This window comes from Tachysurus fulvidraco, chromosome 9, assembly GCF_022655615.1.
Source record: "Tachysurus fulvidraco isolate hzauxx_2018 chromosome 9, HZAU_PFXX_2.0, whole genome shotgun sequence".
In the NCBI taxonomy this organism is placed as follows: domain Eukaryota; kingdom Metazoa; phylum Chordata; class Actinopteri; order Siluriformes; family Bagridae; genus Tachysurus; species Tachysurus fulvidraco.
Window position 1 is genome coordinate 22,667,293 of NC_062526.1, and position 26,771 is coordinate 22,694,063.

The window sequence follows — 26,771 nt, forward strand, 5'->3', positions numbered from 1 at the left end:
TTCAAAATTTGGTGCACCATTTTATTAGCTTTATTTATTTACATATTATTCATATTAAAATACTTTCTCAACCAATACTTTTGACAAATCCTTTGCAAAATAATTAAACTACAGTAAACGTTGTTTACAGTTTGAACGATATCGACGTACCATCTGACAAAGACCATTTAACAGACAGCTATACATTTTAAGTTATTAGTAACAAATGGCTCATGGTCCACCCTGGTTCTCTCTTGCCATCTCTTTCTTGCTCAGGATTTCTCACACAGCCTTGCTCCTTCTTTAACTTTGCCCGAGTTCTCTTGCTCGTTCTGTGGCTGCCTCCACTGCCCCCATGACGGCTGCCCGGAGCCCTCCTTTTTCCAGCGCATGAAGTCCGTACACCGTGGTCCCGCCTGGAGTACACACTTCTGCTTTTAACTGTGCTGGATGCTTCTGACCATCCCGCAACAAATGACCTGCACCCTGTCAAACCCATGCAGGCCATAATATCATCAGATTATGTATAAATATATATATTTTTATTGATACTACTCAAATACTTACTAGTATAGTCTGGGCGGCAAAACGCTGAGCCAGTACACTCGGCATTCCCATTTTAACTGCGCCTTCAGCGAGGGCTTCAGCAAACACGTACACCTTTAACGCAGAGCTGGCTGTTAAAATGATAAAATGTGATCTCAAAATGATTTCCATACATGTGTAATAATCAGGTAATTGCAAAAGTTAATATCATATGAGGACCTCACATGGTCTAATCACACTAAGGCACTGGTGAAAAAAGCTCACCAGCACCAGTTCTTGCTCAAACAGCTGAGGACGTTTAGAAAAGTTTGGAATGAACAGAATCTCTGTCAAATCATGTTACGCATGCACCGTGGAGAATATCCTGTGGTGTGGAAAAGCCCTGCATATTGTCTGAGGTGAGCTTCCTTCCCTCCAGGTCATCTACACTATATGTGTAGTGTATACATCTACACTAGGCGGTGTGTGTGGAAAAGCGCAGAGGATCATCGTGAGCAGATCATCATCAGGTAGATTGTATTAAAGCATCAGGAACCAGCAGGCTTTGGGATATCTTTTTCTGCTGAACTCTAACTAACATATGGATAGTTTAATGCTTTTCAGCCCTTAATTCTGTCGTCTTATGTAGCTCTCTGTCTTTATATTGCACCAGGGATCCTCGAGGAACGTTGCTTCATTTCAACGAACTGCATCGGCTCTATGTGATCGAAATGACAATAAAAGCTTACTGATATGGAAATATTACTACTAATTTCATAGTATTGGATTAGAACTTGCTTTACAGACAACTTGTCTGTGGCTTCAGCATGATTTCTCTGTAATTGTAATGGAGCACTGCGATATCCTGCAGTCGCACATTCAGCTGTTGCTTTTATCATATTCAATCACGTATATCGGCAATTAGAGGACACTGTGAGAGTATGGAATGTATATCTAACACTAGGGGACTTTTTTTATCCCCTCGTACCTTTTAAAGACTGGTGCTATCGTGTATAGTATAGTATAGTGTTGTCATACTCACAAAAGCCACCCCGCTTCCACTAAGGCCTGTATGGGCATCGATCCAAAGCTCAGGTCCAACCTCCACCAGTCCACAAGGTGAGAGGAGTTTCTTCAGCAGAGAAGCCACCTCCTGCTTGGCCCCTGTTCCACAAGCCAGGAGTAAAGCACCTTCCTGAAGCATGCATGGAAGATTCGGCATCAGACGCATCACACAGGATCCTCCGGGCAACAGCTAATGGAGAAAAATGTGGTTATTTAAAGCTTTAGAATATTGTACCCCACATGCAATCTACCATTTTAATAGAAACACATGCCCACTTGCTTATCAACTCAACCTGGTCTCAGATACCTGTTCATAGCTAACAGGAGTGGAACCCCCATTGTTTGAGATGTTTTTTGCTCACTACGATTGTAAAGAGCGATGACTTGAGTTACCGCAACCTTCCCGTCAACTCGAACCTTTACATGACACATTGCTGCAACCAACACATTCGCTATTAAAGTGAACGTTTATCGGAATAACACAATGTCTCACCCCCTCAAGTGTTGCTATGGTGACTCCGGCTGCCATGGAGACAACAATGTGCTGTGGTGTGACGTGTAGTGAGAGCGCACTGAGGACAACAGGGATCAAATGGGGTTTGACTGCCAGGAAGACCAGACGAGAACTGTGAATAACTTCCTCATTCGAGTGTGTGACTGCAACTCCCATCTCCTAGAGACAGTGACATGTTCAGTAAAGATGCAATAAAGATATCCAGCATGTTTAATTGCACTGAGAGTATTCGATACCACATTGTATATAAGCAGACATGTTCGTGTGTGTGTGTGTGTGTGTGTGATTTACCTGGAAGCGTGAGAAGTTGTTTTTAGATGGAGCGCTGACGATCACGTTAGATGCGACGACGTCACCTAACAACACACAACACATGGACCACAAGGGTTAAGTACATGCAGAAAGTGGTTTCATCCTGTTTCATTCACAAATGCTCGGAAATATAGAAACTGGTGCAAGGGAAACAAAACAGCCTTAACAAAAAGGATCATATTACAACAAGTGAAGAGGTTTTCATGATGGAACGAGATGTGTTAGGATCAGCTGTGCATTGTGTCATATAAAAGCTTGTTTAAAAAAAGCCATTGAAAAAGGTGTTAAAGTAAGATTTATTCCATGTTTATACTAAAAGGGTGTGGGAACCTGAGCATCACGGCCATAAAGTAGGGGATGAGTCAGAGTCTTAGAAGTTCTGCCTCCCCAAAGTTACATTTTCGGCATTTGGCGGACATCCTTATCCAGAGCGATATACATTTTTTTATCTCATTTTATACAACTGAGCAATGGAGGCTTAAGAGCCTGGGATTCAAACTCACAACCTTCCGATTGGTAATCCAGTGCCTTAAACACTAAGCTACCTGACATGACGCAACCTTAAAACTTCACGGTGTGATTATCAGGTGTTCAAATAATTCTGGTTATATAGTGTCTAACACAATATTTAAGTCATAGACAGTGAATAACTACTGAGTAGATGAGTTAATAGTTTTTACTAAACATAAGAACATAAGGTCACTGTGGTGTACAGATGCCTTTAAGCATATCAGCCCCTAGGAACAGCCCCTAGGAACAGATGCTTCCCGTACGTGTGCAGGCACGAGAGAGAGAGAGAGAGAGAGAGAGAGAGAGAGAGAGAGAGAGAGAGAGAGATGTATGGATGGATGTTATATGTGCTGTATGATTCCCTATACATGTGTATGCGCATGCGCATGATTGTGATCCTTATGCTCTATGCCTTAATCATCCCTTTTTCCTTATTTCAACATGTACAGAAATAATTATGCACGTCATATATTCAAACTGTCTTTTTTTTCCTTTCTCAAATTTGTTGGCTTTATTTCCGAATATTTGCTATATATAAAAGGTTTTTAACAGCGTCTAGCAAACCAGCCTGCTGTTATTCCTGAAAGCCACCAGATGGCGCTGTGATGTCAGTGAACTACAGAATACAGTGTACTGTACAGAAATACAGTGTAATGAGAGGGTCTAAATTTATTGGTCATAAAAAAGATTAATATATTATATACTGTATCTACCATGTCTTAAGATGCCCTTTGTTATTCCATAAGCCATGTTTCCTGCTCCAATGAAGCCAATCTTCAGCTGATGCAATCCGTCCATGGTCTCCTGGGAATAAACCAAGGAACTCTTTCAGGGAGTGTTTTCTTCACTGGTCATGAATTACACGTGATTATTTCTGTTATACTTACATCAAAAGTTTACAGCCTATTTGTTTACTGCACGTAATATCGCTTCCTGTGTGTATATTTAAAGCTGTAAGTCTTTATCTAGGTGACGTGTCATGATAAACGGAAGTGACGTTCGGGATTTCAAAACAAAAGGCAAGGCAAGGCAAGGCAAGTTTATAGCACATTTCATACACGGAGGTCATTCAAAGTGACAGAAATTAGAAAACAGTTTATAAAAAAAGAAAAAATAAGAAACACACGATAAAATCATAACAAAAACAAATAACAATTAAAGAAAATAAATGTGATTTTAATAAAAACTGTTTAAAATGTGTTAAAAAGAATAAAACAGGAGTAAAAGTGATTTGGATAAAAAGTACAGTCAGGGTGAAGCAGCACAGCGCTCATTTAGTTAAACAGATGTGTTTTTAATCTTGATTTAAAAGTGTCTACTGTTGAAGCACATCTGATCTCTTCTGGAAGCTGATTCCAGCTATAAGTGGCGTAATAAATAAATGCTGACGCACCTTGTTTTGAGTGAACCCTTGGTATGTCTAACTGACCTGATCCTAATGATCTGCTTGGTTTATATTCAATTAGCATATCTGTAATGTATTTCGGTCCTAAGCCATGAAGTGATTTATAAACGAGTAACAATACTTTAAAATCTATTCTAAATGTAACTGGAAGTCAGCGTAAGGACCTGAGGACTGGAGTGATGTGCTCAGATGTTTTGGTTCTGGTCAGAATTCTGGCAGCAGTGTTCTGTATGAGCTGCAGATGTCTAATGGTCTTTTTGGGGATCCCAGTAAGGAGTCCATTGCAATAATTCACCCTGCTGGTGATGAAAGCATGAACAAGTTTTTCTAAGTCCTGTCTTGAGACAAAACATCTAATTCTGGCTATATTTCTGAGATGGTAGTAAGCTGATTTGCTTATCGCTTTCACATGACTACTGAAATTAAGGTCAGACTCTAAAATTACACCAAGATTTCTGACTATATTTTAGACTATCTGACTATCTTTAGACCCCTAGAGTCAAGGTGTGTGTTAACCTTGAGAGTTTCATCTTTATTTATCTTTATTTCTTTATTTTTCATTCCAAATAAATGTGCGTTCATTTATTGGGTATTAAGTGTTTAAAATAGACTTTAGAATGCACGTATGAGAAGAATAGCATTCCCAAATAAGTAATCTAACGTATGACTCATAAATATTTACTATAGTATGGATTATATGGCCAAAAGCATGTGAACAGGTTGGAGTCAAACACCCATGGGTTTCTTCCCCAGACTGTTGTATTGAATATGAAAGAGAGAGAGAGAGAGAGAGAGAGAGAGAGAGAGAGAGAGAGAGAGACTGAGTGTGTGTGAGAGACGGACAGAGAGAGACAGAGAGAGACTGTGTATATGTGAGAGACAGACAGAGAGAGACAGAGAGACTGTGTTTGTGTGATACAGAGAGTGAGAGAGAGACTGAGTGTGTGTGAGACAGAGAGAGACTGAGTATGTGTGTGAGACAGACAGAGACTAAGTGTGTGTGAGACAGAGAGAGACTGAGTGTGTGTGAGAGACAGACAGAGACTAAGTGTGTGTGAGACAGAGTGAGAGAGACTTGAGTGTGTGTGAGAGACAGAGAGAGAGACCGAGTGTGTGTGAGACAGAGATAGATAGATAGATAGATAGATAGATAGATAGATAGATAGATAGATAGATAGATAGATAGATAGATAGATAGATAGATAGATAGATAGATAGATAGATAGATAGATAGATAGATAGATAGATAGATAGATAGATAGACTGACAGATGGGTAGACAGACAGATAGAGAGAGATGGATGGGTTGGTGGACAGACAGACAGATTGATTGATAGATTGATTTATTGATTGGTTAAAAAAAAATCTGAACTGTCCATATATATTCAAGATTCAATCGTTTATTGTCATATATACTGGATTCCTGGTGGTCCACCACTGTGACTCTGGTTTGATACCCGGGCAGGAAACCAATCCAGCCAGTGATAGGTTACCTCTGTTTGCCTGGTCCCAAGCCTGAATAAAATGGGTGTGTTGCATCAGGAAGGCCATCTAGTATAAATCCTGTGCAAATATATATATCTCAAATATATAAAAAGACATACATCATATATCATACAGTCATATATACAGTCACACAATATAAAGCTCTGACTCTTCAAGCACTACTGAGCACTCGAGGAAGGTCTTTAACCCTCAACTGCTTGGTTGTTTAAATTCAATATAGATAAAGTTATCTTAAGAAAAGAGACAACAGTAAATCTATTCATCATTTTTTAATAACTGCTTCATTTTGGTCAGTATTATACTGAATCTTAAGGACACTGAGCACAAAGCAGGGATACTCCAGACCAGAGAAAGCTGGAGATCCAGGATATCCAGACACAGCTGAGGACTAAACATGCACCTTGGAGCTGCCAGGCATAAAATTTATAGCAATACATTACAAAATGATTAACTAATATAATTAATATAATTAAATCCTTTAGATATCAACAGACCCCTCCCTTTTATTTTGTCTGTTATACAAATAAGGGTCTTTCTTTTATACATATAATGTGGTTTTCAAAAGATGAGGATCAGGTTGCTTCTGCTTTGGGGACAAGAACAAAGCTTACAGTATTATTAATTATAGTTTCACTTTCTGCAGTGTTAATTCTTTGTTTATTATCGTTAATGGCTTTATACATCTACTGCACTCCTACTTTATTTAGACTCGTACAGTACACGCAGTTCCAGTTCTGCAGGTTTCTCTATGATGGGTTTCCTGTTCTTACACGTCTACCTACGTCATGCTCTTTCTTAAACACAGCATGTGTTTTGATACCACAAACCGGTAGTTAATAATCTTAATTTAGCATTAGTAAGCTTAGAGTATTAAAGATTTAACGTTTCATCTCATTCCATTTTAATGTGTGTGTTTCCATACAAAAACTGTTTTTCTACAAAAACAGTAACACACTTTCACACCTTCGACTCCATGTTTCGTAGATATATATATATTTAATCTGAAGCTGTAAAATAATTTTACAGAGAATCTTCATTTAAACTTCATTCGTTTAGTCACCGATGCCCAAGAATGTCATTACATCCTCATCAACCTTATCACAAATTATACACAACACTTTTCTAACTGTTCAGATCAGAGTAAAAACATTGTTAACATCCCGGCAAAAACAAAAGTTCCATCACATCCAACATTTGGTCATAAAGAAAGTATCTATTAAATTATTTATTTTATTATGACACTCTTGGAATCATGTTCACACACACACACACACACACACACACACACACACACATATATATATATATATATATATATATATAAACAAAAAAAAACCCTACAACTTCTTTATTTTAGTGTAGAGAAGATAGTATTTTCCATTTGAACTGACAAAGAACCAGGGTTGGACAGGAAACAACGATTCTTTAGGTGTAAAATCCTTCAGTTTTTTGAAACTTCACTTCCTCATATTTTAAATGGTATGAAAATGAATCCCTACCCATCAAACATTGAAGGTACAGTGCAATCACTTGTTACACAAAAAAAATGCACAGTACTCTACAGGCAATACCCTTCAAATGACAGAACAGAAAAACGATTTTAGCATTTTTGAGCAAGTATAAAGTCCTCTAACTCAGAATTTCAAGTTGAAATCACTTTTAACAGCGATTACAGCTTCCTATCGATTTTAGTATGACGAGCTTTGTAGATTTTCAGGTTTTTCCAATAATGAGAATGCTGCTACCACCACCGTGCTTCATCGTCACTCTTGCATTAAGTGATGACGCATGTAAGTTATGCCAAAGAGTTCACACTTCAATTCATCAGACCGGATAAATTAAGTTTTTCTTGTCCTTTAGTAGCTTTATTTATTTATTTGTTTGTTTGTTTATTTATTCATTCATTCAAATCCCAACCAAGCTTTCACATGTCTGTGATGTTTCATCTAATTAGAGTAGGTCCTTATTAAAACCTTTCTCCCTGATTTCTTGGCTCAAGATTTCAGGTGACCAGCTCTAAAAAAAAGTCCTGGTTTTTGATGGAAACTTATTTTATTTAAGAATTATAGAGGCTATTAAGCTCTTATGAACCTCGAATGCAGCAGAAAGCTTTTTGTAGCCTTCCCCAGACCTTCCTCTGAGCTGTGTATCGACCTCTTTAGCTCTGATAACAATCATGACATTTTAGAACCTGTCTATTAAAAACAAAATGCCAGGGAACGATGAAACGTGCCAGAACGTCTCGTAGGCGGTGTTTGCTTTGTTGTTAAGAGGTAGGGATGTGGACTAACTGAAAAATAAAAGGGTGTGAATACATACTTGTATTGCACTTTTGCAATGGATTTGAATTATAATATATTAATGATATATTTATATAAGTGTGGGGAAAATGAAAATGACACAAGCCACACCTCTTTCTCAGACCGAAAGGGGTACTGCTAAGGCGAAGGCTTGAAAATGAAGAGGACAAGTGTGTATGAAATCACAGTGAAGTAGCATTAAGCGACTGTTACCATACATGTTTTCTTCACTTAGAGTTACAGTGATTTGAAGGCATTCGCGATGCTTTAAAATGAACTTGACTGTGTTATTCTCTGACTGTAACAGCTGTAAGGTTTAACATCGGGAAAACCCGATCCGATTAGAAACTAGGCGTTCAAAATTGAAGGTGTATAGAAATGCCCTTCACTTAGGGTTGAGTAAACTTACTGACATTTTATATTCTAAAATCTTATTGATCAGGTTTATAGAAATATACGATATATATCGTTTCTAAAGTTACAGCTGAATCAGGGGTTTATATTGTGAACATTTCTATGTGGAGACATTTATTAAGCACCATGGATAGAAATCTCAGATGTCAGTCCTTTATAATAGTGATTGATGAGGAAATAGATGTTAAATAAAACAAAACAAAACTTGTTTCTCAGACCTTTCACAACGAAAGCTTACTATGAATAATATGACACATTGTTCTTAAACTTGTTTATGTTGGCGTTCCTGTGGTGTATATGTGGAATTAAAACACTTTGGGGTGGGATTCGACTTTGTGTTGGTATACTTCGAGTCGAGACTGTATCACATCACCCCGTTGTTGAGTGTTTTTCCACTAACTTCATGATCAGGTGTATTTCATTTGTACTTATCCTATCAAGCTATCATTTAAGCTTTTCTCAAATAAAAATAATAATAATAATAATAATAATAATAATAATAATAATAACAATAATAAGCCAATGTACTCTGTGTAAGTGTAATAGTGCAACTGGGGTAATATTAGTGACCTAAAGTCCTAACTACCCCAAAAAAAACACAAAAAAACAAAAAAAAAAACATGTCATTCTTCAGTCTTTCAGTCCTTATTTGCGTGCCATGTCATAATTGGCCACAAACCATTCACAGGTCTCCTTGATGGCTGAAAAAGAAAAGACAAAAGCAGATTTAAAAACTCCACTAGTCTGTCACTTTGCATAATTAAGACAACAGCAGCTAATACAGTGCTTATTTACAGTATGTTCTCTGTGTGTGTGTGTGTGTGTGTGTGTGTGTGTGTGCGTGGTGTGATGTTAAGCTGTGCTTGAGATATATCCCTACTAGTGTATTTATCACATTATTATTGGACTGAAGTGATAATCCATCCTAGATGAATACTAACGCAGATATAAATGAGAGATGAAATTCTACACAAATTGAACTAAACTAAACTGAATTTAATGTGTCGAACAAAGGTTTCTGTCATGTAACAAATCTGAAATGTCCTTATCTAATCGAGTCAAATTAGATCAGAAAGCTTGATCCAAAGCTCTACATGGCATCTGGTGGAGATCTGGTATTAACTCGAGTGAAACTCTTAGGTATTAACTCGAGTGAAACAGCTTAGGCTAGGCAAATGTTCAGGTTGAAGAGCTGACACAGATACTGGTCCTGGGTTACACCCCTGATATTGTATGTACATTATCTCTTTCTGAAATTGACCTTTGTTGAAAGGAGTGAAGGTGAAATCTGGACAGTATTTGCGGAGTTTTGCGTTGCTGGCTGTTTTCTTGAACTGCCCGTCAGCTTTACTTGTATCATACTGAAAACAAAAGGTCAAGGTTTATTCTGTAGGAGATATGTGGCGGCTGACCTTCGATACGGTCGTTACACAAAAGTTACAGATAAACGAGCTTAATGTGTCTAGACGTATTTTTCTCTAACAGCGTCGTTGACACACTTGTGGCCGGTTCAGGTGGAGCACTCGATAGCCCTCATGCGGCTGGGTAGAGATTAAATCTAATACATGTTTTGCCTGAGACACATGAAGTCAGCCAGCTGTCACTCATCGTGCATGGCTTTGACATTCAAACTTGAGGTCATCTAACAAAGGAAAACTTCTTCTGTACAAAGGAACACAAATATTACACTATTGAACGCTATTCATTTCATAACAATTTCTACGGGTTTGGTGCAGAGCTTTATGAATGAACAAGAAGATCTCCTGAACAAACATGTTATACTTGTTGGCTTGGGTTTACAGTAGAAGTCTTCTCTGGTCTAAAGAAATGTACCCGACCCGAAGCGACCTGAATCACTTTTTACCTGAACCTGACGTGCATAATTTTTTTTTTTTTTAAAGAAAGACCCGATCCGAGACAAACCTGAAAAAATTAGACCCGATTCCGACCCAACGGCTTTTTTTTTAACCCGACTGGACCCGAATGTTGCATAACTCTACTCTAAAGTAACCGCTACAGAGTGGATTCAAAATTGAGGTCTGTTTCAATGAAAATTAGCTTACCGCCAGCCACACGTCGCCAGCTACATGTCCCAAGCGGTCTTGGCAAACAGAGGAGAGGTTGGAAAAGGCGATTCACACACGCAAGATAAACTAGTCCGGGTCTTCTTGGGTCCGTTCGGTAAAAACACATTAATTTTAAATTACCCGAGACCCGATGCCGCTATTATTATACCCGACCCGTGTCCGAGGTACACGTGAAACTTTTAGGCCCAAACCCCGCTCGGGTCTCGGGTCGAACCTCGGGTTTTCGGACCCGTGAAGACCTCTAGGTTACAGCCGAATGTTCGCTCAGATAATAAAACAACAACCTTAAAATGATTCATGTATGTGCGAGAACGAGTCAAAGGATACGACAACTTTCCCTTTGAACCCAAAAGCTTCGACTACGGCATCTGCAGCTTCTTTGATTGACACTTCGTCTTCCTCTCCCACTAGATGTTGAGAAAAAGGGAAAACAATTAGATATTCATGATCTCCTGTATGATTTTGTAGACAAATAATCTGTATAGAAAGAAATTGTTTACCTGACAATATGATTGGTTCCACTTCATCGTATTCCCGGAGTACCCAAAGAAAGAGTCGAGCCAAATCATGCGAATAAATAAACTGTCGTCGTGCAAGGCCAGAACCCCAGACCTCCAGAGCCGTCCCATCCTCTACAACACAAAACACGCAGCGTTCCAACTTAGTTCAAATAGTTATACAAGGCTGTTGTACAGTAGCTACAGTGCTTTGCAAAAGTATTCATACCCACTGAACGTTTCCACATTTTGATATGTTACAACCACAAAGAAAAATTTTATTGTGTTTTTATGAAATAGGCTGAAAGAAAGTGGCACATAATTGTGAAGTGGAATGAAAATTATAAATGGTGTCCACATTTTTTATTTTTTTATTTTTTTTTTTACAAATAAATATCTGAAAAGTGTGGTGTGCATTTGTATTCAGCCCCCTTTTACTCTGATACCCCTAACTAAAATCCAGTGAAACCAACTGCCTTCGGAAGTCACCTAATTAGTAAATAGAGAACAAATGTGTGTAATTTAATCTCAGTATAATTAAAGCTGTTCTGTGAAGCCCTCAGGACTGTGTTAGAGAACATTAGTGAACAAACAGCATCATGAAGACCAAAGAACACACCAGACAGGTCAGGGATAAAGTTGTGGAGAACTTTAAAGCATCGTTAGGTTATAAATTAATATCCCAATCCTTGAACATCCCACGGAGCACTGTACAATCCATCATCCGGAAATGGAAAGAGTATGGCACAACTGCAAGCCTACCAAGACACGGCCTTTCACCTGAACTGACAGGCCGTGCATTAATCAGAGAAGCAGACAAGAGATCCACAGCTCAGGTGGGAGAATCTGTCCACAGGACAACTATTAGTCGTGCACTCCACAAATCTGGTCTTTATGGAAGAGTGGCAAGAAGAAAGCCATTGTTGAAAGAAAGCCATAAGAAGTCCCACTTGCAGTTTGCGACAATCCATGTGGGAGACACAGCAAGCATGTGGAAGAAGGTGCTCTGGTCAGATGAGACCAAAATGTAACTTTTTGGCCAAAATTCAAAACGTTATGTGTTGCAGAAACCTAACACTGCACATCACCCTGAACACACCATCCCCACCGTGAAACATGGTGGTGGCAGCATCATGTTGTGGGGATGCTTTTCTTCAGCAGGGACAGGGAAGCTGGTCAGAGTTGATGGGAAAATAGATGGAGTCAAATACAGGGCAATCTTAGATAAAAACCTGTTTGAGTCTGCAAAAGACTTGAGACTGGGGCAGAGGTTCACCTTTCAGCAAGACCCTGAACATACAGCCAGAGCTACAATGGAGCGGTTTGGATCAAAGCATATACATGTGTTTAGAAAGGCTCAGTCAAAGTCCAGACCTAAATCCAATTGAGAATCTGTGGCGAGACTTGAAAATCGCTGTTCACAGACGCACGCCATCCGATCTGACTGAGCTTGAGCTCTTTTGCAAAGAAGAATGGGCAAGAATTTCACTCTCTAGATGTGCAAAGCTGGTAGAAAAATACCCCAAAAGACTTGCAACTCTAATCGCAGCGAAAGGTGGTTCTACAAAGTATTGACTCAGTGGGGCTGAATACAAATGCACACCACACTTTTCAGATATTTACTGGTAAAAAAAAAAAAATTTGGACACCATCCATTTATCACTTTCCTTCCACTTCACAATCATGTGCCAGTTTGTGTTGGTCTATCCCATAAAATCCTAATAAAACACATTTTTTGTATGTGGTTGTAAACGTATCAAAATGTGAAAAAGCACAGTGGGTACGAATACTTTTGCAAGGTACTGTATATCAGAACTTTATTTATCAGAATTATTTAAAACCTTTATGTGACTGGTTTCTAGAGAAATCTAGACAAAAATCCTACCAATTCCTTATCTTGTGCTTGATATCACTAGGAATTATTTGTTCATGGTATGTTTCGGAAAGGAATGACCTAACCTGGGACTGCATACACAACAGGATATTTTGTAGTATCTAGGTGTGGTTGTCTTTCAGTCCCACTCGAAGTATGACACAAGGTGACATAACAAAAAAATATATATATATATCTTTCCTAATCACGTGACTTGTCGATTTACTAAAGACGAGGATATGAAACCGGTAGAAGTCTCAGACTGGTTTGTTCTGAGTAGAGCTTACTGAGTAAACGTGTCTAATACTGTATATTTAAAACATTTTTCCCCCACAGTAAGATCTCATTAAGCTGTCAGTGTGCAGGATGTGTTACACAAGCTCCATAATGTATTCCCAGAAGCAGTCATTTCCTTGGCATTTTGTCAAGTACACCTAGTGTAATTACACTACAGTGTGGCCGAAGGCTTGAAACCGATAGGTCAGAAGGTTTATATATAGTATAATATATATGTTAACAATAACACACTCATTATAATGGGTTAAAGTTTCCGTAGTAACAGCTCACACCCACCGAGTTCACATTTCACAGTACACTCTAATTTTTCTCCATTAATGTAAAACGAATAATGAGCAGATTCAATAACAGGATGTTTAATCAGTCGTTCTAACAGCCGTTTGAAACTTCGCAGCTTTTTGTTTGCGGACGTTTATGGAACGATTCTCGGTTTCGCCGTTGCTTTGCGTTTTCTGCTTTTCTCTGCTAAATGATAAAGCGGCGCTTTGTGTGTGTGTGAGTCATTGAGGGTGTGAGAAAGAGTGGGATTAAGATAAAGAATGGTTAACTCTTATGTGTCCTGAGGAGACGTTTATATATCATATTTGTTTAAGTAAGACAAATAAAAAAGGATAAGGACGGATTGAAAGAAAAAAATCACGTTGCCAAAAACTAAATGCATAGTTCTTTGCATAGCCTGGCTTTGGAGGTTGGAGTCAGAGCACAGTGTCATGATACAGAGCCCCTGGTGCAGAGAGGGTTAAGGGCCTTGCTCAAGAGCCACGATCAACAACCCAGAGCTTTAACCACTTTTTTGCTACCACTGACCCTAAGCTGCTCTTTAGTAGAGATGGTCTTACAATGAATTACTGTGGAAAAACAGACTTTCACGCTTTTTGAACCTGTGTAAAATTTGACAGCGTTTACTAGAACTTTCTTATAAAAATCTAAATAAAAAAAAAAAGTCCTGCTCATGGGGTCAAATTCTTTGAAGCATGGGGTCAGAAGCTCATGGGGTCAAATTCTTTTTGTCGCTGACAATCATAAAGCTGTCCTGTGCAGATGAAGAGGAGCTGATTAGATTAGATTAGATTAGATTAGATTAGATTCAACTTTAGTGTCATTGTGCAAGGTACATGTACAGAGCCAATGAAATACAGTTAGCATCTAACCAGAAGTGCATAGATGGCTTATTTACAATACAGTGTAATAAATAAGGGTATGAGGTTATACAGAAGGTGTAGTAATATGTACATATAACTGAATAAGGGTAAATATAGTGTGATTATGAATGAGAGAAGACACTCTGATCTTCTTATCAGTGAAAACCACTGTGGGAATACATCAGGTTATCTGTATCACCCCATGGCACAATTCAACACCGTAAAAAGGTCAGTGAAATAAACAACATAACTGAAGAGACATCATCACCACCCGAAGCCGTCACAAACAATCAGATTGGGAAAATGATGTCTTGTTTAGTATGTGAATGACTTTTACCCCACAAACAATTACAAATTTAGTAATTAAAAAAAAAAACACTGCTTAGATGGAGCACCATGGATGAGCACAAGATATGGTACATAGTAGACAAGATCTCAACTTTAATCTCACCACCTCAACAAACAAACCAAACCACAAGGTTGTGAGTTTGAATCCCACAGCCACCAAGCTGCCACTCCTGGGCCCACGAGCAAGACCCTTAACCCCCGATTGCTCAGCCTTATAAATGAAATAAATGTAAGTCTCTGTGGAAAATCGCGTCTATAAATATACAATGTATACGTGATAATAAGTGTATAACCTGTATAATCTCTTTCGCTCTTTATCTCGTCGAAGCAAAGCCAGGATAAGGAAAAGTATCCGGATACAGATTCAATCTCGTCATTGGTAAAATTATATGTATGATTTAACTGTGTGTTCAGGGATTATGGCACTACACCAATGTTCATTACAAGTGTAACTAATGTGGGTTTGTACAATATAATAGTATGAAAAGATTAAGGTATGTCTAGGGAGGGTAATATTTGCTTATAGGAAAGGTGAGAGTTTAGGCTAGAGACTAGGCCATTAAAGCTCTCTAGAGAATCTGTGGTCTCTCACGTAACATTAAAGCATTGTTTAACAAAGAATAAGGTATAGCCATAAAAAAGGTTGTAAAGAAAGTTCCGAACAGTGGACTTTGTCACATTTGGGATTCTCAGTTATGACATGCTGCTTTGTGTAATCTTTGGGAGAATGTGGGGGGGGGGGGGGGGCTGGCAACTTAACTTCTGTTTATAGCAGCTATAATATAAATGAAAATCAGGAAGAAAGGCACTAACCAAACAAGGAGATAAAATTTCAATATAAAAAAAGCTGTAAACCGTGTTCGATTCGGATCTTATCGAGTGTCTTGAGCATTTGTTGTCCGAGCAAGTCGAAGCCAGAGTGAGCCCAACATCTGTAGAGTAAAAACTTTACAACTAGGTTGAATAAATAATTTCACTCTTGAGTCTTCTTTAACGTCCATTTGTTTAAAGTGCTATAAAAAAAGAAGTCGATCGTTTGGGAGAACAAGGAAACTACCACGGCCTGATAAAATGTGCAATGCCTTGCAAACAGGTCAAATAACTGCGTGTGTATAAACATCTGATACCTGATACTGGTAACAAGCGGGTTGAGGCTTGTTATACTCCTTCGAAAGTTTATCAGCTTTGGATTTGCATCTCGTTCCGATATAAAACTTGCGGAAAGTCAGAATATGTATGTGCTGCATGCTTGTTTTTCTTACTTTGTGCTATGTAGGTCTTATGTATGAGTCCTGGGAGAACATGGCCATCCTCTATGTTGAAGTTGTCATGGGGACCAAAGACGTTTGTGGGGATGACGGCGGTGTACTGTTGACCGTACTGTTTAAAATAAGCCCTGTAATAAAAAAATAAAAAAAAAAAAGACACAGGATGAATGAATGTGTATTAATATTTAACTACAGCGGTGTAAAAAAGTGTTGGCCCCCTTCCTATTTTTTTATTTTTCTGCACGTTTGTCACACTGTGTGAAAAAGTGTTTCCCCCCCAATGTTAAAACATAATCTAACTGTGGTTTATCACACCTGAGTTAAATTTCTCTAGCCATACCCAGGCCTGATGTCTGTCACTCCTGTTCGCAACCAAGAAATCACTTAAATAAGACCTGACTGACAAAGCGAAGTAGACCAAAAGATTCTCAAAAGCTACACGTCATGCCGAGATCCAAAGAAATTCAGGAGCAAATGAGAAAAAATAAATTGAGATCTATTAGTCTGGATAAGGTTATAGAAGGTTATCAGGGTTTCCCGCAGAAAATTTATTAGTTAAGGTGGTAGGGTTGGGGGGCGGGGCTTCTTTGCGAGATAGACCACAGACTCTGTACTACGTTTAACGATTATTAAAAACAGGCACGTGCATCCTAGCTAGCAGGTGAAGAACTCAGACAACAAATTCACCAGCTAACTTACTTTAAATTTGCAAGAACTATAGACTAATACAATAACAGGCTTAAATAAACCCAAAACATAAGTCCACTCACAGTTCTCACGGACACGCGTTTTATCAACTAGCTAGTTATCCTTCAGACAGAGACGGACCACGTCTTTCTCTCATTTCGGCCGTGTGGCGCGCGTGCCTGCTCGCGATGCGAGCTATTCACCGGGATGCACTTGATGGCCTTTTGTGCAGCGGAATTTTTTTTTTTTTTGGGACGACCTAGTTAAGGTGGTAGGGTTTCCCGGCTTAGACAGGCCGCCCGAACTGCAAAGTGCTGCGGGAAACCCTGGTTATAAAGCCATTTTAAAGCTTTGGGACTCCAGCGAACCACAATAAGAGACTTATCCATAAATGGCAAAAACATGGAACAGTATCAATCCTACTTTAGGAGTGGTGGACCAAAATTACCCCATGACTCATCCAAGATGTCACAAAAGACCCTACAACAACATCCAATGAACTGCAGGCCTCACTTTCCTCGTTTAAGGTCAGTTTTCATGACTCCACCATAAGAAAGAGAATGGCCTTGCATCAAGAACATCATACCAACGGCAAAATATTGTGGTGGTATTGTGATGGTCTTGGGGCTGTTTTGCTGCTTCATGAATTCTGCTGTCTACCAAAAAATCCTGAATTACAATGTGCGACAATCTGTTTGTGACCTCAAGCTCAAGTTATCGCAAACGCCTGATTGCAGTTCTTGCTGCTAAGGGTGGGACAACCAGTTATTAGGTTTAGGGGGCCACCACTTTTTTACACAGGTTTGTAGGTTTGGATTTTGTTTTCCCTTAATAACAAAAACCTTCATTTAAAAACTGCATGTTGTGTTTACTTGTGTTATTATTATTATTTTGACTAATATTTAAATTTGTTTGATGATCTGAAACATTAAAGTGTGACAAACAAGCAAAAAATAAAAAAAAAATCAGAAAGGGGGCCAACACTTTTTCACACCACTGTATGTATAACGTGCAATGCTTTTTTAAGTCATAAAAAAAAAAAAAAAAAGAAAAGAAAAAAAAAGAAAAAGCCTTGCACTAGAACACAACATATCCCTCGACGTGTGATCTTTCAGGTATTCATTCATGGTGTCTGGTTTTCTGAATAGATTTAAGCATTATCAGATCAAGGAGTGGCATGAACAATGAAGTTATGTTACAACTGATCGCCTACACATCAGTTCTAATAAGCTGGGCTTTATGAAAGAGTAGCATAAAGAAATTCATCTGAAAAAGCACTGTGTTAGGTGGCAAACCCAAGCAACACTCGTGACCCATAGAATAACCTCCCCAGGATAAAGCATGGTGAAGTAAGACCTGTTTAACACCCTGAGAATAACGTCCCTAGTGTGAAGCATGGTGGAGGTAGCACTGCTCATTACCCTTGCCACATTTCCACCGAGGCAGTTTGAGTGCTGGTTCGGAGCCAGAGCCTAATTTAGAACCAGAATTCGTTCTTTTTCGACAGCCAAAGCACCGGCTCTGAACAGTGGTTTTTAAGTAGCACCACAACGTTGCTGATCTAGACTTAAGAACCGCTTGCTCAGGGGCTATGGGCGGGGCTACTGTTAGCGCATTTGATCATGTACAGAACCTTAAGTATACTAATGTTTAATACACTTTTACTTTACCGCAGTATGATACATTATCAGCACACATGATAATAGGTAGCTACATGCTAAGGCTAACGTTTTTCTGTGTTAACGATAAAATAACGTTATGTACTTTCTTGATTACAACCTCCATTTATACCGATTACATGGAGCCGCACGTACACGTTGGATTCGCCGCATTTGGATGCCAATGTAGGTTCACAAAGCAATGAGAATTAACAGTAAAGCAACATCCGCCATTGTTGTTGTGTTTGTGTTTGCCGCTGCTGCGCTAACGTTGCTGGGAAACATGACACGTATACAGTGACGTCAGACTTGGCTCTGTGACGGCTCTCTAGCCGGTGGAAAGGCAAACCGGTTTTAGAAGGTTCGCCATTGGAACCAAATTTGAACCAGCACCAGTGCTAGCTCTGAACCAGCACTCGGTTCTTTTTGGTGGAAAAGAAGCCCCTGTGAATAACCTCCCCCCAGGGTAAAGCATGGTGAAGTTAGACCTGTTCAACACCCTGAGAATAACTTACCCAGGGTGAAGCATAGTGGCAGTAGCACCACGTTCATCAAGAGGGATTAGGAACCCTTAAGTCTGCTGGAGAGGCAGGCTTACAGTAAGTCTGCTGGAGAACTACAGATGCCAAAGCTACAGTGGGGCAGCCAGTCGAAGCTCAGTCCTCAATAAAACTGACAACGCGAGATTCCGCAATGCCGGACAAGTTTTAGAAAACAGCTAGCAATCTACAAAAAAAAATATATATATACAGCTTTTACAGGTGTTTCTATGCTGCTACATCAGCAACATCTCATTACTCACCTGTTGTGGACATCTATCATTCGTTTAGCATAAGAATAACCGAAGTTGGATTCGTGAGGTGGGCCATTGTGAATCTGATAGAGAGAGAAATAAGATTCAGGTCGATGTCCGTATACAACCACAAAGTTCACGGAGAGCAGAAAACAGGACAAGCTTACAAACCATAGTCTCATCAATGGGGTACGTGGTATTGTCTGGGAAGATGCAGGTAGAAAGACAGGACACAACCTTTTTCACTGCAAACTCGTGAGCTGTCTGTAGCACGTTGTCATTGATGTAGAGGTTGTTTCTCTGAAAGACAATCCGATCAGTGAACACGTATAATTTGAAGCCTTTACTAATTTTATACCAGTATCTGCTGGAATTATGTTATATTAATAATAGTCTGTGGAAATCATCTTTTTTTTTTTTTTTTTTTAAAGGGATGGTTGCTGGATAGAGTTTATGGCTAGTAACATAAAGGTTTATTGTACCCCTGGAGCAAATAATGTAATGTCAATAAAGTTGAATCTAATCTAATCTAATCTAATCTTATCTATTCTAAATAAGTGTTTAAGGCAGGGAAAATCACTCGGGAGCTTCTGGGTAATAAACCGCATAAACCTTTGTCTCCTCATTCCATTCAAATTCAGATTAGCTTGGATAAGGAAACAAATAAAACAAATGGCAGATCCATTCAGTTGGCAGTTGACTGTTACAATCAACAGTACAAATGATTAGTTACAAAATACGATTGTTCTATATTGACCTTCGTTTTAAATGTTCACACAAAATTAGCTTAGTTGGGCGATAAGCTATGTAGATAAATGTTAGTAATAATCTAACATGAGAAGCTCTTAGATCTCAGGGGTAAAAAAAAAAGTTTAAAGTAACTGCCAGGATTTGTATTAGCTTAATTTTTTTTTTTTGGGTCAAAAGAACTATTTGGAGTATGTTAAAGAAGACCAACAGGTATTAAGAGATCTTGTCAGGAAGAGTGATTTCTTACATTATTTAAAGCTCAGGTATCAGGTATTGACTCTTCGAGGGTTTCTGAATGTGATGCATTATATTCTGGTTGCAAACAATATGCAAAACTCCAGGCTACCTACAAGTCTCTGACTCCGAAAAAGGCTACATCTTAAACTGTAGTGCAGATGATCATCAATTAAAAAAGGAACACGATTAAACAATAATGTCATGAGCTTTGTGATCTTTTTCAGCAGATATAGTATCTGTAGGTTTTTTCTTTTTATCTTTATGCCCAGCTCTATGTTAAACTCACAAGAAGTTGTGAGTCACCAACAAGCAGCTTTTTGTTTTACATATCTCAACACATAATGTCAGGTAGTTTTTTCTTTTGCTGTTGAGAGAGAACAGAAAGTATCTGCATGCATTTCCAAATGATTTGAATATGTCTCATGGTCGGGTACAGGCCTGAAAAGCTCTATTAGCACAGCACATACTGTACAGTATGAACCTGAACAAGGAGCTTTCGATTCTACTGTAGTTTAATTCAGGAATTCAGGAAGTAGCTACTCTTAATTTGAGACGTGTCTGAGTGAAGACGGTGTTACGATCTTGAGGGATTATGTGGAAGAGTCCACGATGTCTTCGTTTGAATGCTGTCTGAGAAACGATTGCTTATAGCATTAAAAACGAAGCTAATGGACATAAGATTATTAAGAGAAAAGTGGGTTTGCTTCTTACCCAAAAGCTAAGGTTCTGTCTCATGTTTTTAAAGAGACCGCCCACCATGGCTGCCAGATGAATGACATGTGTTGGACGATGTTTCTGGAACACAGCTTTTGTCTCTTCTACATCCCTAAAGCAGGAATCGATCCGTTTGTACACAACAACGTACTCGTTTAAAGACATTGGAAAGATGTGAATACAGTACTAGAACCATTTTTTAACTAAAACATGGGTCTGCAGGAGCAAATCCTTATGGATTCCCAGTTACAACAGCCCTTACAAAAGATTCAAACAAATGCAAATACATGCTTACTCAGTGTATACACTTGTCCTACCTTAAGGATCGGCCCTTTGGGATGTATAAGTAGCACATTTTGCTCTCCTGTTATACATATGACTGTATTTGGAATAAAAAGAGGTGTTTACATTAAGTTGGCATCTTTGGATGAAAGGAAGATCCATTCTTCTCCTTCTCTTGCTCCTCCTTCCTCATTCAACACCTTCTCTATGGCTTTGCCCACCAGCCCAGTGCCACCGGTCACCATAACACGCATCTTTCCAGAATCTCTCTCCATCTAACATTAAAAAAAAAACAAACAAACAAAAAAATCAGTAAAACAGATTCAAAAGATTTAAGGCAAGCCGTCAAAAAGCTGAAACTTAAACTAATAACTAATCACCATATTACACATGTGTAAACTAAAATTTATTTAAATTAACGCAGCACAAAGAAATGCAAAAAAAAGCATCAGATGGAACAGGTCAATTAAGTGAAAAAGAACAACATACTTCATAGAGCTTTAAAGCGAGCAGATTAAAAAAAACAAAAACAAACAAACAAACAAACAGCTCTTTACAATGAGACGAATGTGTATATCCAGACAATGTTGAGTATTGATTTTTGTAAAGATGTGTTAACATTTTTAGGAATCTAAATTATTACTCAATTAATCCCATTATTAAATAACCTGTTTGTTTTTTTTAACCACAGACTTAACGTATCTATAAGGTACACAATCTGACCAATCACAGATGATCTTGTTCGCTGTACGTTTGTTTTGTTATGTAACCCAGAGTATATATTCCCTTCGGATTAACATACACAATATCTTCTGAGTGTGTACTTAAAATTATAAAAAAATAAAGTATGTATATATAAGTAAAAACACATCTAAAAGAAAAAGTATTTGGTCTATATATTAAATGTTTTTTTTTAATATATACATATTCATTTGCATGCAAAAGTATTGCCAGCGTTTTTGTTTTTTTTGCAATTTGTGAAGCAAATATATACAAAAATATATTTAAAAAAAAATCATGCACATGCATCATCATTCTATCTGCTGAACTTTAAAATAAATACAATTATTATTATTATTATGATTATGATTATTATTATTATTATAAATTGCTTGAAAATTGGACTCATTTCTGTACAAAGTGTTCAATAATCTAAAGTTAAACTTTATAAATCGTCTGCCTAGTTGGCTTTTGCTTGGCTAACTACACTATGCTTTCTTAATTATTAGCAAGACAATAGTCTATATATATATATATATATATATATATATATATATATATATATATATATATATATATATATATATATATGCGCATGCTGGTTGCCATTTAGCCAGCTAACAAGAGCTAATTCATAATCTCACTGAAGTAACGTGATTGGATTTCATAAATTATAATATAAGGTTGTCTTGTGTCTTCATGGTGACGATGATAACAAAATAGAAAATAAAATTAAACCAGTTACTCAAGAAATAAAATACATTTATTTTACCTCACGCTTTCCTGACATGAATATAGATGTTTTCTGGTTGTTGTTTTTTTCTTTCTTTAATATTACATCTTTTTTAGATGCATGATTCTTTGAAAAGGGTTGTTCTGAAAAAAAGCCTTGATATAATAAGGCTCTTTGCCAAATAGTCACTGAGTTACCATCTTGCTAATCATCAAGCTAATATTAGGCTTACTGTAAACTGTGTACATTAGCTCAATTATGTGGATAATATTACATACATATACACATAATGTGTGTGTGTGTGTGTGATATTATCCACATAATTATATAATTATAAATCATAATTATAAATAATATATATATATATATATATATAATTATATAATTATAAATCATAATTATAAATTATATATATATATATATATATATATATATATATATATATATATATATATATATATATATTCACTCAGTACAAAAACTGAAATAAACACTTTCAGTATATTTTATATATATATATATATATATATATATATATATATATATATATATATATATATATATATATATATATATATCATAACAAGGATATATTTTTACCCTTATTTATTACACTGCCAAAACTTATTACAAACTTCTGGTTAGATGCCCACTGCATTTCAATGGCTCTGCACATTGCACAATGACAATGAAGTTGAATCTAATCCAATCTAATCTAATCTAATCTTATAACCCATCAAATATCAAATTAGCACACTTTTATCATTACAGATGTTATAATACAATAATGAATCAACAGAGAAATAAATTTTGTCCTTTATTACTGTTGTTAATACCATTCAATCCTGACCTTTTTGCTCAGAGTGAAGATGGCTGTGAAGATGATTAGCATTTCGAAACATCTCCCGACAATACGGTGTTAAATGTAAATAGAGTACATTTTATAACACAGGATCAATTCATTCCTTAATTAATCGATTAATTCACTTATAATTTTGACAAACATGAACGCGTCACCCTCCATCCTCTAATCTCCTGACAGCGTTAGAAAATCGTTGAAATATTTTTACTAGAATCGATCGATAAATATATAGATATACGTAAACATTGTACACTTTACGTCCTTGTAACATTTAAACCATTTGACCTTGTAATCAATTATATTATATTGTAGCATTGTATAGAGGGTGAACGTGTAAGTTAGATATAAAGTAAATAAGTCACTGATGTCAGCCTAAGCATATGTAATAAATCAAACTGATCCTTAACCAAGCATCTGTCTTGATTAAATAAATAACTCATATTAAAGGCTTTTATGAAAAGCTTAACAACAACAACAACAACAAAAAGCAGTAAAAATAAAAACTAACCAACTTTTTAGTTCTACTAGTCCTACCTTTAGGTGTATCCTCGATGATCACACAGAAACAACTGATCTGCCACATCACACCTGTGGGTTGGTCTGGGTTCAGCCCACAGGTGTGATGTAGCACATTAATATGCGGGTCAACAACGTGTTCATACAGAAATCTCGTCAGTACAGTAACATTTTACGATTTTTTTTTTACACATCGAATATGTTCTTTATGTGATGTTTTATTATTCTTGTTCTCATTATTATTATATAAAGCATTACACTGGATCTACTTAAAGGCAGCAGAAAGGTGAGACAAGGATAAACACTGCTCTACTTTACAGGATTGCATTCAAGTGTATGTTGCTGCCACCTACTGGTCAATTTCTTTTATTGGTATACCATAATACATTTCTACCAAATTACATACAAACATTACTGGTTTGGTAATTTCTTTCTGACTCCTCTATCTAGGCCTGAACAGCATTTTTATTTGCCATGAATATTGTATGAATGACTAATAAACTAATTAGCACTCAATGTTATCATCTGTCAAGTAGGTGCTAATGCATGCTCAATACTTACAGTTGAACCAGATAACATGTTACTTTTGACAAGATAATCAAGAATAAACTTTTCATAGAGCAGTTGTGGGGCCAGTGGGCCTCCATAAGCACTTGTTATAAGCAATAGTTTCCAAGTTTCTTATGATTATGTCACTAAAACAAATTCCTCGCATGTGTAAACATGCCTGGCAATAAAGCTGATTCTGATTCTGATAAGCAGTTGTTTTAAGCAGTAATTTCCACTAATGAGCCTCTATAAGCAGTTGTTATGAGCAGTAGTTTCCACTAATGGGCCTCTATAAGTTGTTGTTATAAGCAGTAGTTTCCACTAATGGGCCTCTATAAGTAGTTGTTATGAGCAGTAGTTTCCACTAATGGGCCTCTATAAGTAGTTGTTATGAGCAGTAGTTTCCACTAATGGGCCTCTCTAAGTAGTTGTTATAAGTAGTAGTTTCCACTAATGAGCCTCTATAAGTAGTTGTTATGAGCAGTAGTTTCCACTAATGGGCCTCTCTAAGTAGTTGTTATGAGCAGTAGTTTCCACTAATGGGCCTCTATAAGTTGCTGTTATAAGCAATAGTTTCCACTAATGAACCTCTATAAGTAGTTGTTATAAGCAGTAGTTTCCACTAATAAGTCTCTATAAGTAGTTGTTATAAGCAGTATTTTAGACTAATGAGCCTCTATAAGCAGTTGTTATAAGCAGTAGTTTCCACTAATGGGCCTCTATAAGTAGTTGTTATAAGCAGTAGTTTCCACTAATGAGCCTCTCTAAGTAGTTGTTATAAGCAGTAGTTTCCACTAAGGGGCCTCTATAAGTTGTTGTTATAAGCAGTAGTTTCCACTAATGAGCCTCTCTAAGTAGTTGTTATAAGCAGTAGTTTCCACTAAGAGGCCTCTATAAGTTGTTGTTATAAGCAATAGTTTCCACTAATGAGCCTCTATAAGTAGTTGTTATAAGCAGTAGTTTCCACTAATGAGCCTCTATAAGTAGTTGTTATAAGCAGTAGTTTCCACTAATGAGCCTCTATAAGTAGTTGTTATAAACAGTAGTTTCCACTAAAGAGCCTCTATAAGTAGTTGTTATAAGCAGTAGTTTCCACTAATGGGCCTCTATAAGCAGTTGTTCTAAGCAGTAAACAAATAAACATCCTAATACAAATGTAGATTATTGTTGAGTCAGAGCTAATTACTAATTACAGGTTGTAATTATTTCACATTACAGGGACATGGTCACTGTGTACAGAAGGTGTGTGTGTGTGTATGTGTGTGTGTGTGTGTGTGTGTGTGTGTGTGTGTGTGTGTGTGTTTGTGTGTGTTTGTTGGTTTGTGCATGTGTTTGTTTTTGCGAGGCAGGATACACACTGGACGGCGTGCCAACCCATCGCATGGAAACAAATAACAAATAAACAAATAAACCAAAACGAAATGGAGATAGATACATAAAAAAGTATAAACAATACAAGAAAACTATATAAAACTGTATGTGTGTGTGTGTGTGTGTGTGTGTGTGTGTGTGTGTGTGTGTGTGTGTGTGTGTGTGCCTACGTCACATAAACCTGCATGAAAACATCATCAACCCTGTGAAGGCGACAGAAACTGTTGTTTAACTGTTGCTATAACCTTTGTTATAGCACGGAATCAATTTTAGGGAAGTACTTTTTAAAATGTCACGTAAGCATGAAGTGAGATCCCTGGTGTGATATCAAGGGTACAAACTAAATGACAAGAATAATTACCCCAGGACAATGTGTACCGTATTACTGATTAATACACGCACAAACCGAGTGGACAGCAGTTCATCTAAACCTCTACTCTACCTGCTATGTTCTCTCTACCTGCTAATTATAAACACATAAATAATGGACGCTTGACTTACCGTTATGATCCACACAAAGTAGAACCAAATGATAGCCCTGTGTTGCGCATGCGCATGCGCATGCGCAACACAACACAACACCACCGTCTAGTGGACTGGAGAGATACATCCCAAAACTGACTATATTCTTTAGAAATGTTATTCATTCATCTATTTTAAAGGGCCATAAATGATCAGATATAAGACTTTTAAATTTAAGAAATAAGAACAACCAGTGATTGAGTGTAATAAAATGATAAAGATTGTATGCTTTAAAGTTGATTCCTTGTGTGTTTGTGTGTGTGTGTGTGTGTGTGTGTGTGTGTGTGTGTGTGTGTGTGTGTGTGTGTGTGTGTGTGTGTGTGTGTGTGTGTGATG

At 37.4% G+C, this 26,771-nt stretch overlaps 2 protein-coding genes across 5 annotated transcripts; both read right to left on the bottom strand.

Moving 5' to 3' along the window:
* pycr3 (pyrroline-5-carboxylate reductase 3) lies at positions 1 to 3,936 on the bottom strand. Of its 2 annotated transcripts, none has more exons than XM_027177078.2 (7): positions 3,793 to 3,936; positions 3,619 to 3,709; positions 2,375 to 2,439; positions 2,063 to 2,242; positions 1,547 to 1,759; positions 547 to 639; positions 1 to 465 (listed from the first exon to the last, which is right to left on the bottom strand). In XM_027177078.2, exons 2-7 carry the CDS (start codon positions 3,701 to 3,703, stop codon positions 283 to 285), a joined length of 819 nt encoding a protein of 272 aa, XP_027032879.1. In that variant the 5' UTR covers positions 3,704 to 3,709; positions 3,793 to 3,936; the 3' UTR covers positions 1 to 282. The 2 variants fall into 2 exon arrangements, with proteins under 2 accessions (XP_027032879.1, XP_027032881.1); XM_027177080.2 differs by having other exon boundaries at positions 3,619 to 3,706; positions 3,793 to 3,873.
* A 2,849-nt stretch (positions 3,937 to 6,785) lies between these two features.
* On the bottom strand, positions 6,786 to 26,487 carry LOC113662388 (GDP-L-fucose synthase-like). Of its 3 annotated transcripts, none has more exons than XM_027177139.2 (10): positions 26,415 to 26,487; positions 21,289 to 21,437; positions 20,878 to 20,992; positions 19,351 to 19,479; positions 19,189 to 19,262; positions 16,036 to 16,169; positions 11,117 to 11,248; positions 10,944 to 11,023; positions 9,791 to 9,890; positions 6,786 to 9,230 (listed from the first exon to the last, which is right to left on the bottom strand). In XM_027177139.2, the coding sequence occupies exons 2-10, from the start codon at positions 21,435 to 21,437 to the stop codon at positions 9,175 to 9,177; spliced, it is 969 nt and encodes a 322-aa protein (XP_027032940.1). In that variant the 5' UTR covers positions 26,415 to 26,487; the 3' UTR covers positions 6,786 to 9,174. The 3 variants fall into 3 exon arrangements, with proteins under 3 accessions (XP_027032940.1, XP_027032939.1, XP_027032941.1); XM_027177138.2 differs by lacking the exon at positions 26,415 to 26,487 and adding an exon at positions 24,555 to 24,587; XM_027177140.2 differs by lacking the exon at positions 26,415 to 26,487 and adding an exon at positions 24,012 to 24,139.
* Between the last annotated feature and the right edge of the window lie 284 nt (positions 26,488 to 26,771).

Coding starts and splice junctions, on each gene's coding strand:
- pycr3 (XM_027177078.2), bottom strand. CDS start 3,703: ATGGACGGATTGCATCAGCTGAAGATTGGCTTCATTGGAGCAGGAAAC. Junction 2,440..3,618: donor AAAGGGCATCTTAAGACATG/GTAGATACAGTA, acceptor GTGTGTTGTTAG/GTGACGTCGTCGCATCTAAC. Junction 1,760..2,062: donor CCATAGCAACACTTGAGGGG/GTGAGACATTGT, acceptor TTTCTCCATTAG/CTGTTGCCCGGAGGATCCTG.
- LOC113662388 (XM_027177138.2), bottom strand. Junction 20,993..21,288: donor TCCAAAGATGCCAACTTAAT/GTAAACACCTCT, acceptor TTCCTGCTTTAG/GGATGTAGAAGAGACAAAAG. Junction 11,024..11,116: donor GGAACCAATCATATTGTCAG/GTAAACAATTTC, acceptor CTCAACATCTAG/TGGGAGAGGAAGACGAAGTG.